Source organism: Brachionichthys hirsutus, unplaced genomic scaffold (assembly GCF_040956055.1).
Source record: "Brachionichthys hirsutus isolate HB-005 unplaced genomic scaffold, CSIRO-AGI_Bhir_v1 contig_748, whole genome shotgun sequence".
NCBI classification, from domain to species: domain Eukaryota; kingdom Metazoa; phylum Chordata; class Actinopteri; order Lophiiformes; family Brachionichthyidae; genus Brachionichthys; species Brachionichthys hirsutus.
Window position 1 is genome coordinate 31,972 of NW_027180422.1, and position 12,675 is coordinate 44,646.

The 12,675-nt window shown below is 41.6% G+C and overlaps 1 protein-coding gene across 1 annotated transcript in view; it reads left to right on the forward strand.

The window, feature by feature from the left end:
- LOC137914818 (neuropilin-2-like) overlaps nt 1-12,675 on the forward strand; it is a gene marked incomplete at its 5' end in the record, with an annotated part of 60,282 nt that overhangs the window by 26,025 nt on the left and 21,582 nt on the right. The window contains 4 exons of the mRNA XM_068758312.1: nt 2,129-2,273; nt 5,595-5,770; nt 5,944-6,117; nt 7,485-7,629. Of these exons, the coding sequence (XP_068614413.1) occupies nt 2,129-2,273; nt 5,595-5,770; nt 5,944-6,117; nt 7,485-7,629 (640 nt within the window). The remainder of the gene's footprint in view (nt 1-2,128; nt 2,274-5,594; nt 5,771-5,943; nt 6,118-7,484; nt 7,630-12,675) is intronic.

The window sequence follows — 12,675 nt, forward strand, 5'->3', positions numbered from 1 at the left end:
TCTCCTCCGGGGGAGACTTCATAATTACACTTTTATACACACATACACACTTGTAATTACATTCCACTTCCACAATCCCATTGAGTCTTTTGGGGCCTTTTGGCATTTTTCCATCACTTAACTGGTCACAGTTTGTGGTACTAAGGCCGATGTAAGGGCATACTTTCACTCTGTCTGACTGCATCGAACACCCATCGGGTCACGGGTTCAATTCCCAGCTGGCCAAGTAACATGGTCCCGTTCCTGCGAGTCAAAAGAAAACCTTTCATCCATATTTCGTTACCCCTGACAGGTCCTGCTGTTTAATTGATTGAGAGCAGGATTGAGAAAATAGTGAATTCTCATGCGCGCGCACACACACACACAGTCCTATGAAATGCCCATCTATAAATGAGTAGCCAAGCAAGTAATTGCAAGGCCATTGGCTGTTGAATGAGGTTTACTTCTCTCTGTAATGAACACACCACTTTGTATTTTCACTACTAATGTAACATAATAGAAAGAGCATGAGAGACACATAGAGAAAACAGCCTTTCATGTTTTCAAATGAAACAACAGGATAGGTTTTCTTTTTCCTGTAATTGTAAAGAAGAATAGCATCCTGGTTTTGACAGCGATAGGCACGTCTAAAGGAAGACAAGAAGTTGAAGCGATAGGGAGGAGGAAGAGCAGAAATCCAGCTGTGTTTCCATGTGGAGAGTCAAAAAGATGACAGTAAGACAGAGAGAGAGAGGGAGAGAGAGAGAGAGAGAGAGACGACACTGTCGGATAGAGAGATATAAAGTATTGGTGTCAAGAGACAAAAAGAGCGCTTCTGGCCATGTGAGGCTGCGCTGAATTCCTTTTTATCTGAATTTGTGTGTGTTGTCAGAGGAAATTATTCTGTGTGTGAGACGTATACGCATGTCAGGGAGTGTGGGACCTCGGAGGGTACTTTGTGAGGCAGTGTGCGTTCTGTGCACGTGCGTGTGTGTGTGTGTGTGCGTGCAGTATGTTCATGACAGTTGCGTCGTGAGTATATTTTTCAAACATTGTGTTGTGTGTTGTGTGAGCGGCGACAGCCTGTTTTTCTTTTTTGCTGTCAGTCTGCGAAAGAGTAAAGCTGATGTTTCCTTGAGAGAGTGTGTGTGTGGTGTGTATGTGTGTGTGTGTGTGTGTGTGATTTATTGCATATTGAATCCCCTCAGATCGTGTGGAAGAATTTGCACTTCTAATTAAATGTCATGGCCCAAGTTGTCTTGTTACTTCGATAATCACAACTTGACATTATTACATTTCTTTATTATGTATGACTTTATCTAAATACAACTATCGACTGAGCCATGCTCGCAAGCAAGCTGGCTTGTAGAATTGCCATTGCTCATGATTTAAAGCTAAGCTAACACTCCATCCCAAAACTTTAAACACCGACATGGGAATTTTTGACGTTTACCTATGCAGGTTTTGACCGTTGCCTCTGGAAATGGTTTGCAAAAGAAAATTTAAACACTCATTTGCCAAAAACTACTAGAAGCGCAGTGCAGTGAAGATGAGCATTAGGAATCGCACTGTCGTGCTTTCATGAGGTTGGTGCTTGAAGCTATGATCGCACCAATGGATTTTTTGATCTGATCTTTGACCCACGAATGTGAACCCTTTGGCGAGGGTGAAAAGCTGGCCAAGATTTCCTTCAGTGGAATCACTAAAGCGCTCAGGATAAAACAACAACAACAACATTTAAATAGCATATCTGCATAAAAAAAGGCGATGCATGCAACAGTTTTTTGAGATATTTCAGTGGAGACCCATTTTGTGGATTTATTAGCACAGCTAGAATCTCAACATTTGATCAAATTTTCTCTGCAGGAACTACACGGGATTCAACAGCTCCAACCTATAAAAATGTAAAGTACAGGATGAATAATGAAGCAAAGCATAAGTTAAAGCTTAAAAATGTTATGATGTCCGACTTTATTCTTTTTATCGACCAAGGCTGTTAGTTCACTCGTGCAACATCATTAAGAGTCTGCTACTGTGTTTTTCTCCTTCTGTCATCTGTCCTTCCCGTAAAGGGTGACAAGGGAAAGACGAAATCCCTTCAACCACTTATACAGTATCATTAAATTCCATCTGTTCTGTCTCTTCATAGGTTTTCCACGCCAACACCGATGCCACAGAGGTCGTTCTCAATCGGATCCCGCAGCCAGTCCTGGCCCGGTTTGTACGAATCCGACCTCAGACGTGGAAGAACGGCATCGCGCTGCGGTTTGAGCTTTACGGCTGTCAGATTACGGGTAAGGAAGATAAAGCATCTCGTCTCGTGGAGTTTCTCGTCCCTTTTTTTTATGGCCCATCTCCTCACGAGACTCACTCTTGTGAAAACACAAAGGTGGCCTCGCCAAATTTTATGCCAGTAATATACTAGCTGTGACACAGTGTTAGAAAGTGGATCATGGCATTCATAACTCCTTCAGGAAACATTTCCTGGAAGCAAAAATGATGCATTTTTCCTCGTAATTTATCCGACCTCATGATAAATGATTCATTTGGCTAGTCATCAATACACTGAAGCTCCTATTTGTACTTTCATTTCTGATATTTCTCTCCTTTTCTTCTACATCCACACAACGCGACCGCTCTCCTGGGCGCTCGCACTCTTGCCCTAGCTCCCTTTCATGTGCATATCGTCCCTCTGTCTCCCACTCACACATCGCACACACACACACACACACACAAAGTCACACATCCAGTCCTAATGGAATAATACTAGAGTGTGGGGTGATCACATCAGAGAGTAACAGGCTCTCAGATTTCATCTGCAGCCCTGGCAAACAAACACAATTTCAACCAGTATAATCAGCTCAACACTATAAATAGATGAAACTTAATTAGACTCCCTGTGTTTGTGTGTATGTCTGTGTGCGATAGAAATGGCAAAAGAGAGGCTTTAAATCCGCTTGTGATCTGTGCGTGTGTGTGTGTGTCCCAGCTCCACCGTATCATTATTGGGTTAGGGCCTCTTTCTGCTGCCATTGTAGTGGCCATTGAGGGGGACAGATATGCTCTTATCTAGGAGGGCTATTTCAGCACCTACACAAATCACACCAAAACAATATGATTCTGTGTCTGTGTCCCAGTGTGTGTGTGTGTGTAGAGAGACAGAGATGACTGTATATCAGATATCTTTGCCTGTGCTTTTGTCCACCGATCGTTTATTTTTTTTTACTCTATTTTAACACATGATATTGGATTATATATCACCCTGCCTTTCAATCTACATTCTCAGCAGTGCATATTTTAGCCATTTATGTCTCCCTCTGTTTTTCCCATGTCTTGTAATGCCTCACATCCGTCACACGCCTGAGGAAAAACACTGACTTTATATGCAAAGTTCTGACAGTTTAAGATTAGTTTATGATTTTCCTCAGAAAGCTGACAGAGTTTGTAACTTCACAGGGAAGCAGAGGAAAACACTCTCCTGCCACAGATCCAACACAGAGATACATTTATATCCAAACACACCAGCATCTTTGTCTTCCCCTGCACATAGACACGTTGACAAACACTCATCTGAACACACCGCCACGGGGAATGTGATAATTCCCTACACAGGCATATAAAGGCAGACATAAAGCAGTCACTCAGTGACAGGTCATCAACTTAAATCACACTTTTATGTCTCTCTCACGGGCTGTTTTTTTTCCAAACTTTAGACCAATCCCTCTTCGGTGTTGCTATCTTTTCTTACCGCTCATTCTGTTTCTTTCTCTGTTCCTCGACTCCATTTTCTAACAGCTTCCATCGCCACTTTTTGCCTCTTTTCCGCCCCCATTATATCACAATACTGGCCATCCTGCATTCGATTCCTCCTGAATCTCATTTCATTTTAGCCCAGCAGCACCGGACAATCATCTATTTTAGCATCTTTTTTCTGGCCGTGTGCTTGAACATGTTTGCAAAAATACACACTGTGTGTGTGTGTGTGTGTGTGTGAGTGTGTTTGTGCAACGCTGGTGATATCTATCTATTTCTGAGATCTCCAGAGATGATATTCTAATCGTCTCCCTCTGCATCCATGCATTAAAAAACTCTGCAGGATTTCAGCTGCATAAAAAGATAGATGCAAAAATAAAATAAAAGAATCAGCTAAGTAACAGAATTTCTTTTGCTAACCAGTTTCAGTGCTTTTTGCAGAGGACTTGAGGGAGCTCTACTTGCATGGCTTAGCTGTTGTTGTTTATTGTTTATTCATTATTTACCATTGTGAGGCACGGCTGCAGTTGTCAGAGCATTAAATATTCATGTCCATGTGGACCCAAAGAATGTCACCATCAATCACTGCCACCCTTTGCTGTCGATCTGTTCTCTCTCTTTCTTTTCTCGAGCATCTCTCTTCCTCTTCCTCTCACTTTCTTTTCACTCTTTTGTCCACTGTTCTACTTAACCTTTTGTCTGTCTCTTTATCTCCTTATTGTCCTTTAACTCCTCTTCCTCACCTTTATATTGCAAATTCTTCTAACCTTTGCTCCTCCTCTTCCTCCAGCTTCCATCTCTTTTTTATTGTGTCGTAGGTTTTCTCTCTCACCTGCTCCATTTTCATAGAAATGAACCCTTTTATTTGTTCATTTATATTTTATTTCTCATTTCTCATGATAATAGGATATACTTATGCTCGTTTGACTGAAGCACATTTTTAATGTATTAAACAATATCCTTTTGGGGAGTTACGGGGCTCAATTCCCCATGAAGAATCCCCTTTGGTGGCTGGGTTAAAGTTATGCATTGACTTTGTAGCTGCAGGAAGGTACAATACACAATATCATAAAGGAAAGCAGCAGAGTGCAAAACATTTCTTTAAAAATTGCATGCCACGATAACACAAGAGTTTTGCTCCGAAATGAGGTCAGAAAGAGTCGCATAATTATTTCTGAACTCAGAGTCTTATTGATTCAGCAGCAGGGGCTTCCTTTAGCTTCATTTGACTCAGAGAATAGAAAGCATTTTGCACATGCAAGGAATCCAATAGACTCACAATTATAACATGCTTTTGTCTATTTGTCTGTTGCTTTAAAATGCTTTCATCTTTCATTTTTCTGTAGAAATCAGATTATAAATGTATATCTTTCTTTTACAGGCGTAATCTATAAAATTCATCATTTGTTTTGTTTATATGTTTAGTCTATTTCATGTTATTACTTTGTAGTAACTACAGCGATGCAAAGCTAGTTTAAAAAGCATATTTGATGCTGAATCATTCAATAAAGCTCCAGCGTCATATCTTATAAAGAAATGTCCATTTCACTATATTTTCACATCCGTTTGTCTGTTTTTCCTGAGAGTTTAGTTTTCAGACAGCTCCTGAATGCAGCATTATTTTTCAGCTGACCTTATCTGTCGAATCACAGATGTGCATGTCTTAAAAAAAAGAAACTAAGAGAGGAAAGGGAACTGTTCCAAACTTTGAACCGCAGCAATAAATATTATTTTAATATTCATATATTTCCAGATGATATCAAGACAAAGTAAATTATCTATTTTATGAAGATTAAAAAAAAAGCAAATTTCATTATATAGGAATCATGAGTAGTGTAACATTTGTTCTGTCTTCTATTCAGATGCACCCTGCTCCGAGATGCAAGGCATGCTGTCCGGGCTGCTCTCCGACTCCCAGATCTCTGCATCATCCATGAGGGACATCCATGGCTCCATGGGGGCCGCCAGGCTCGTGGCCAGTCGGTCAGGCTGGTTTCCCAACCCGACACAACCCGTAGCGGGAGAAGAGTGGCTGCAGGTACGCCACCTTTTTTGAGCTTGTTTTCTATTCCAAACTAGACAAGATCAGGGGCTGGTTCGAAAACTTAATACCGCAACCCAAAATGCACAGAAGTCCAGCAGCTTGTTTAAAGTTGTCTTCCATGGTGCGGGGACTGAGTTAACAATATAGTTTCATTCCCTGTATCACAGGTGGACCTCGGCGTACCGAAGATGGTGCGTGGCATTATTACCCAGGGTGCTCGAGGGCTGGAGGGCAGCACCAGCGCTGAGAACAGAGCGTTTGTCAGGAAGTACAAACTGGCTCACAGCTTAACTGGTAAAGACTGGACTTACATCATCGACAGCAAGACTGGATTTGCTAAGGTAAAGGAAGGAGCATGCACACACACACACACACACACATATACCTGTATATATTCTGTCTGACACTTACATGTATGCAGTATATGCACTCTCCATTCTCTGATTGTCATTGCCAATTGTTCCCAATTTATAGTTTATTTATAACCCTTTTTCTCCCAATCCTTCTTTGTTCTTCCTCTCTTTCTTCCCCTCTTTCCCTCTCTCCCGCACCCTTTTACTTTTACAGAAAAAAAACCCTTTTATTTCAGCCTCAGCTCTGATAATAACTCAGTTTAATCACCTCACTCCTCACTTTCTCTGCTACTGTCTTTCTCTGTCTAGGTCCTCTCTACTCCCTCTCTCTCTCTCTCTCTGTGTGTGTGCTTTCCCTGTGTCTCTCGCTCATTCATTCATCATATATTTGTCTCTCATGGGCGTTAATTAAAAATGCTTTTCCTGTATCAGCCCTCAGTGCTGGCAGTGTTAACACACTGTGAGACAGCACCCTTTAAACGTTGTTCTCCATTGTGAGACGCCAGCTTAAAACGTTTTAATAGCACTACTGAGTGTCTTGATGCTGGAGCCCTTTTCTGTCTCATCTGCCTGTCTTTTTAAATGAGCATCTCAGGAAATTCATCACACATTTGTTTTAATTTCAGAAATGGGGAAGGCATAAGATACATTTCAATTAATGAAACCAATATTTGAGCCCCCATTTCGAAGCGACAGCAAAGTCTAGTCAGTTTTTGGCTCATAAGGAATCTTGTGTTTTGCCCGAGGCTGCTGTGAGCCGCCTCAAATAATTTCTTGAAAATCAAAGGAAACACAGTGTCTGTTGTTGTGACACATGCCTCGCTGTGCTTGGAAACAGTTCTGATTAGCAGCGTTTTATGACTTTCGGAGAGACAGGCTCCCCATTTTGCTGTTGTTTTTCAATGAGACATGAATGGCGAAATGACAAATTTAACCAGCGCTGCAGCGTTTACATCTTCCCAGTCGTGTCATGATAGTCATCCTCCATGCTGTCTTTACCACAGAACAATGTACCAGCTCACGTACCGTGATAGATGTCACATACTGCATATCAAACTAGCATTGGAGTAAATCATATCACTCATCGTTTTCTATCTTCGACACGTCTCAGGCAGCTTTGGCTTTAAGACAAGCGATAATACTCGTGACGCATTTTCCTCTTGCAGGATCTTATTGTACTGAGCTACAGTCAAAGAAGCAGCTGTCATCAGTGAAGCAGACAGAACTGCCATATTAAGTGCCGCGATTGTCTTGGAAATATCATTTATACTGCTGACGAAATGATTTTTATGTCCTCTGTTGTCGTATTCAAAGATGAAATATTCTCTAAACTAAACATCAACCCCTGCTCACAGATTTTCGAGGGAAACGGCCACTACGATACCCCAGAGGTGCGGCGGTTCGACGAGATAGTGACCCAGTACATCAGAGTCTTTCCAGAGAGGTGGTCCCCGGCCGGGATCGGCATGAGGATGGAGGTCCTGGGCTGCGACCTCCCCGGTAAGAGCACATGTGTTTATGTGTAAGATAATAGAAATGTAGAAATGTAGCATGCATATAAAACACTGTCACTGTTTTTATAGGCTGAAGAAAAATACTGAATATACAGAGCCCCCTTTTGTCTACCACCACATAAATTATGACACAGCCTTGATTTATTTAACCAGAAAGTTTTTTACCAAATGATATAAACGTACACACATTAATAAACTCAGTGATTTTATTCACGCGTACATACACGTATTGTCTCTGAAATATGTAAGAGCGTGTTTAGTGTGTGTGTGTAAATTGTACAGACATGCATTTGAGTTTGTGCATGTAGTCATTTAATTAAAGGACATTCTGCATGTAGCTGAGATTAATCATCTGGCTCTATAAGAGCATGTCTGGACAGGGATTAAAGTGACTGGGTCGTGGGACTTTTACTAATAATGGCCAGCTGTGTATTTATATTGTGTTCACAATCTATCATGTTACAACATGTTGCTCAAGTAAAGTAAAGGATTATGTACAGTGTTTTGCAAAAATGTAGTGTTCTCAATATGTTCCAATTTATATATCTTTTATTCCTGTGTTAATATTTTCATTTAGGATAAAGAGTGATAAAGGCACACCGTTAGTCAACGTGTTCATTGAACAGCATTTTTTGCAGTGTGCTGCTGTATCTACCCAAATACTTTATTTAATGAAACCAATAAGGACCTGCTGCAGTGACAACAGTCCTTCTAGAGGTCTACCCTACTCTACTCTACTCTACTCTACTCTACTCTACTCTACTGTCCCTTACTGTATTTGTCATCAGATCTAGTTGTAACATGTGCGAGGTGAAAACGAGAGAGCGAGAGAGAGAGATCCAAAGGGATCCATGTACCCTAGATGTGTCAGGACAAGCCAAGAGCTTTGTGATGATGAGGAGAAAAGAGACAGCCTCCACTGCGAGCACAGGTTTTATCAGGTTGCCATGACTACAAAAATTTGGAGCCTGGTGTAACAGATGTATGATGTGGATAATAGGTCTAGGTTAAAGCCGGGGAATGGCGTTACTTTATAAGACAAGTGAGCATTGGTGGTGGATCATCTATTAAAATAGACTGAGCAGAAATAGATAGTATAAACTGAATAATGGAACTTTCTTATAAAGTTTTCTCCAATTAAACATAGTGGTTTGAGATTTTGCTCTAATTTAGCTACTCCCCCAGGTAACAAAATCCTTAATGAGAGCACAAATGAGTGGTTCATTTTGCTGGAAACTTTCATTTTGAGATCCCGATGACTGGGAGAGAGAGGATAGTGTAAAATATGCATGCTGTGCTACAGAAACCCTCGGGCACAACAACAGCACCAGTGAAACATGAGATTAAAAATATTAGCATGACGTACAGCTCTGATGTTTTCAGCTCTGATCATGAATGGCAGCATTAGATTTCTTTAGAATGGGATGAATCCTGATATGTCCCATATGGCAGCACCAGCAGCGCTTTCTCCAGTCTACACCCATTGCCCATTATTGCATTTAATGGCATCATGCACATCATGTCTGCAAGCCACCGTCTCCACGCTGGATCTCATTGTGGATCAACCTCCTGGCAGAATTTGCACAGTTTCAGATATTGTCTGGTCGTCTGTGTCTGCGTGCCAGATGTTTGCCTCCTGGACGTAATCCGTGTATTATAGACGTGATAGCAGTTCGTTCCCACTTCGCCTGATCACCACAGCAACCGCTCCGTCTACCATTCTACAGACCCCACGCAACCGCACAACACAAAGAGTCCACATCTAAGACATAGATTCAGATAATCACTGTCCTTTTCCTGGTGCTTTAAATTAATAGATGAGTGTGTTCACACTTGTATTTGTGTGTAGGTGTGCATGTGTATATGTGTATGTGTGCGATGGGTTGTAATGAGAAATAAAACATTCAGTTCCAAAACAGCAGTTTACACATAAGTCACAAGCACATGGAATGACACAACTCTAGCGACCCCCCGCCCACACACACACACACACACACACACACACACACATAAGGTTTCAGATTGGAGGCATTACAGTACTGGCGCCTCCTCTTTTTCAGATTCACAACATTTGAAATTTGAGAGAAGGATGTGTCAATTACAAACCTCGTATCAAATGTGCACAACTTTTATGAAATTGCTTTTTCCATCATTGCCTCTGTTTTATTCAGCCTTCTTATTTTAATGATGAGTATCAACATGGCTTCAGGGCCTTGAAAGACTTACATGGACACAATTTATTTAATCCGATCAGAGTTCAGAGTAAAGTTGTGATCGGATGCACTGTGTTCATGGACCCTAAAAATATTGATCCGAATAGGATTTGCCTGTTCATGCATCACACTTTCGATCGGAGTACATTTTTTTGACATGCGCAATTTTACCAAATACACCGGAAATAGTAGTAGAAGAAGCCGTAGCGACTTCCGTTGTAAACAAATCATCGCTCTTCCAAATGGAGCTTCACTGTGTCCTCCAGACCGCACTTTTATTTTTGATAGTGTCGATGTAAAAGCATCGTAGGACACCCAGCAACGTGTTTGTCGCAGACATCGAACAATTATACCTCCCGTTCGCCGTGTCTTTTGCTCGCTCGGCTTAAACTAGCTTCCGGGAATCGCAGCAGCGCGTGTAGCTGACGTCACAGACATGCGCTAAGGGCGGTTTGTACCGATACTTCGGAATTAAGTGTTTTCATCTGCCCTGATCGGATCACAAATCGGTATAAACCACCCCTCTCGATCGGGATAGAACTGTGATCGGATCGAGCTAGATTGGGTCAGACTATTCCGATTTGGGTGTGTACATGAAGCATTTTTATTCCGATCAGGAGTTTAATCTGATTACATGTGTCCATGTAAACGCACCTACAGATTCAGGCTTTTATTGAGGACACACTAAGGCAGTTTGCCATCTCAGTACGGCACCAATTCATTCTGACAAATTGACACAGACATTAGGTGCTTTGCTCGTGTTTTAACGGCTGGGGTCTAAAATAATCGTTGCTCTTTCTCTTTCATTCCACACCTAGTTATGGCAGGTAGGCACACACATTCACACCACTTGTTTGGCATGGAGAAAAACAATTGTTCGTAGTCGTTAAAATATATCCTTAGGTTGTTGTCTCCGTTAAAACGGGCAGCAATATTGAAGGCATATTTATGGAAAGCTATTTATTCTCGTGTGCCTCAGACCGCTGATAACATTTTTGTCTTTAATCATCTGTTGCTGCTTTTTGGATCGTGTTCACTTGCAGCAAAACAGCCTCTGGACTGCCAACCAGATTCAGACATTATTAGATTATGCTTTTACCTCCAAGAAAACCACAATGATTATCCACTGCATTTGGCTACTACGTAATTCATGGATAATGGGTTGTGTAAAATGTGTGAGAGTGATGTTGGATCAGCTATTAAAAAAAAGACAAAAAAGCGAAATAGAATCGTTCACTGACTGATGGAAATAACTCAAGAAGTAGGATCGTCCTAGAAAAGAGGTGAAGCAGTTAGAATATGATGATTAACTGAGCCCAATCAGGAGTACTTTCTATTATTATATTTTAGCATTAGTAGTAGTATTGGATACGTACTTATCACACTGGTCTAAAACAGGAAACTGACGTTCTAAATGTTCCTTAAGGCGTGTTGGGAGTTTTTTCGGACATCAGCAGTGGTTTCTGAGACACAGCACTGGGCCACTTGCGTGATGATGGACCCACTTGCCCACCACTGCAGAGGGGTGCAGTATTTGGCAGCTCTACCTCTGACTTACTCAGTCGCTCCAACCAGCATTAAGCTGGCAGCGGGACGAATTCTCATTGTCAAGTGTCTGAATAGTCAAGCGTACAGCCTCAGAAGTTATTTTAAACTATATGCAATCATTCTCCGTCCACTTTGGGGGGGGGGGGGGTAACCCTTTTTGCTCCATTCTCGTCCTGTTTGAGACGTCTCAGATGGCAGCACTTCAGATTAGGCGCCGGTGTGCTGCCGGTGCATGCGTGTGTTTACATGTGACTGTGTGCAGAAAAGCCTGTGCTTCTCCAATCTAAATATTTAGCTTTGGCTCACCACCTTCTTTCTATGCCTGTCTCCTTTTGTCTGCCTCTTTATCCATCTAGTTTTCATCCATCCATCCCTTTTTTTTTGTGTGTGTGGCAATTGCAAAAATTCAACTGCGTGGTCATACCTCAGCGGTTGTTTCCTCCCGACACTGACCTTGAAGGCGCAGCTACTGATACGGCTTTTGTAAATAGTTTAAAACACGTCCTAACTTAAAGCTGCTCGGTGATGCAGAAAGTCGTCATGTCTTTCTCCAGCACAGTTAACGTCTGCTTGAGTTCCACTTTCACTTTCTTTGTCGTTGGCTACTGTTCGCTGATCATTAGCCATTTCATTGCCAGCAGCCTCTTTTTACTCAGCACTCAGCTTCACGCTCAAGGCCACTATTACAATCAGATACCTTATGGTGTTTTGTTGCACAGTCAGCTGAAGAGCAATTCACTGTCTGTTTCCTGACATAAAGAGCTTCTTTGCTTCTTAAATCCTAACTGTATCTGCATTTTTTATTTTGTTTTATTTTATAAACTACTCTTTAAGCTCTATTATTTGTGGCATTTTAACTACAGTCACATGGCTGCTCTCACTTTGCACCGGGCTACAGACGCCTCCTTCGTTGTCGACCATACATAAAAATTGTGGTCCAGTGCGGCACTTATTGTAAAACCAGATATTGCTGGTAGCCTGCAGTATGGTTAGCTAATTGGGCTTTTAGTCTGAAAATAGTTTCCTGCTGTAAAGAATTCATTTTCCCACCCACTCATCTACAGAGGGAGTCCTGATTAGAGCAGCACTTTAGGGTAGGTACAACTAAACCTGCACTTTTGTGCAGCTGTCTGATTTGCCGTTTTAGCACACTGGATGATTTCCATCTGAATGCAATCATGCTTTCAACCCTTCAATCATCTTTAGACACACTTTTGCCATATTTCTTTCCACCTAGCACACATTTTCATTGTTGCTGGTCATTTTAAGAT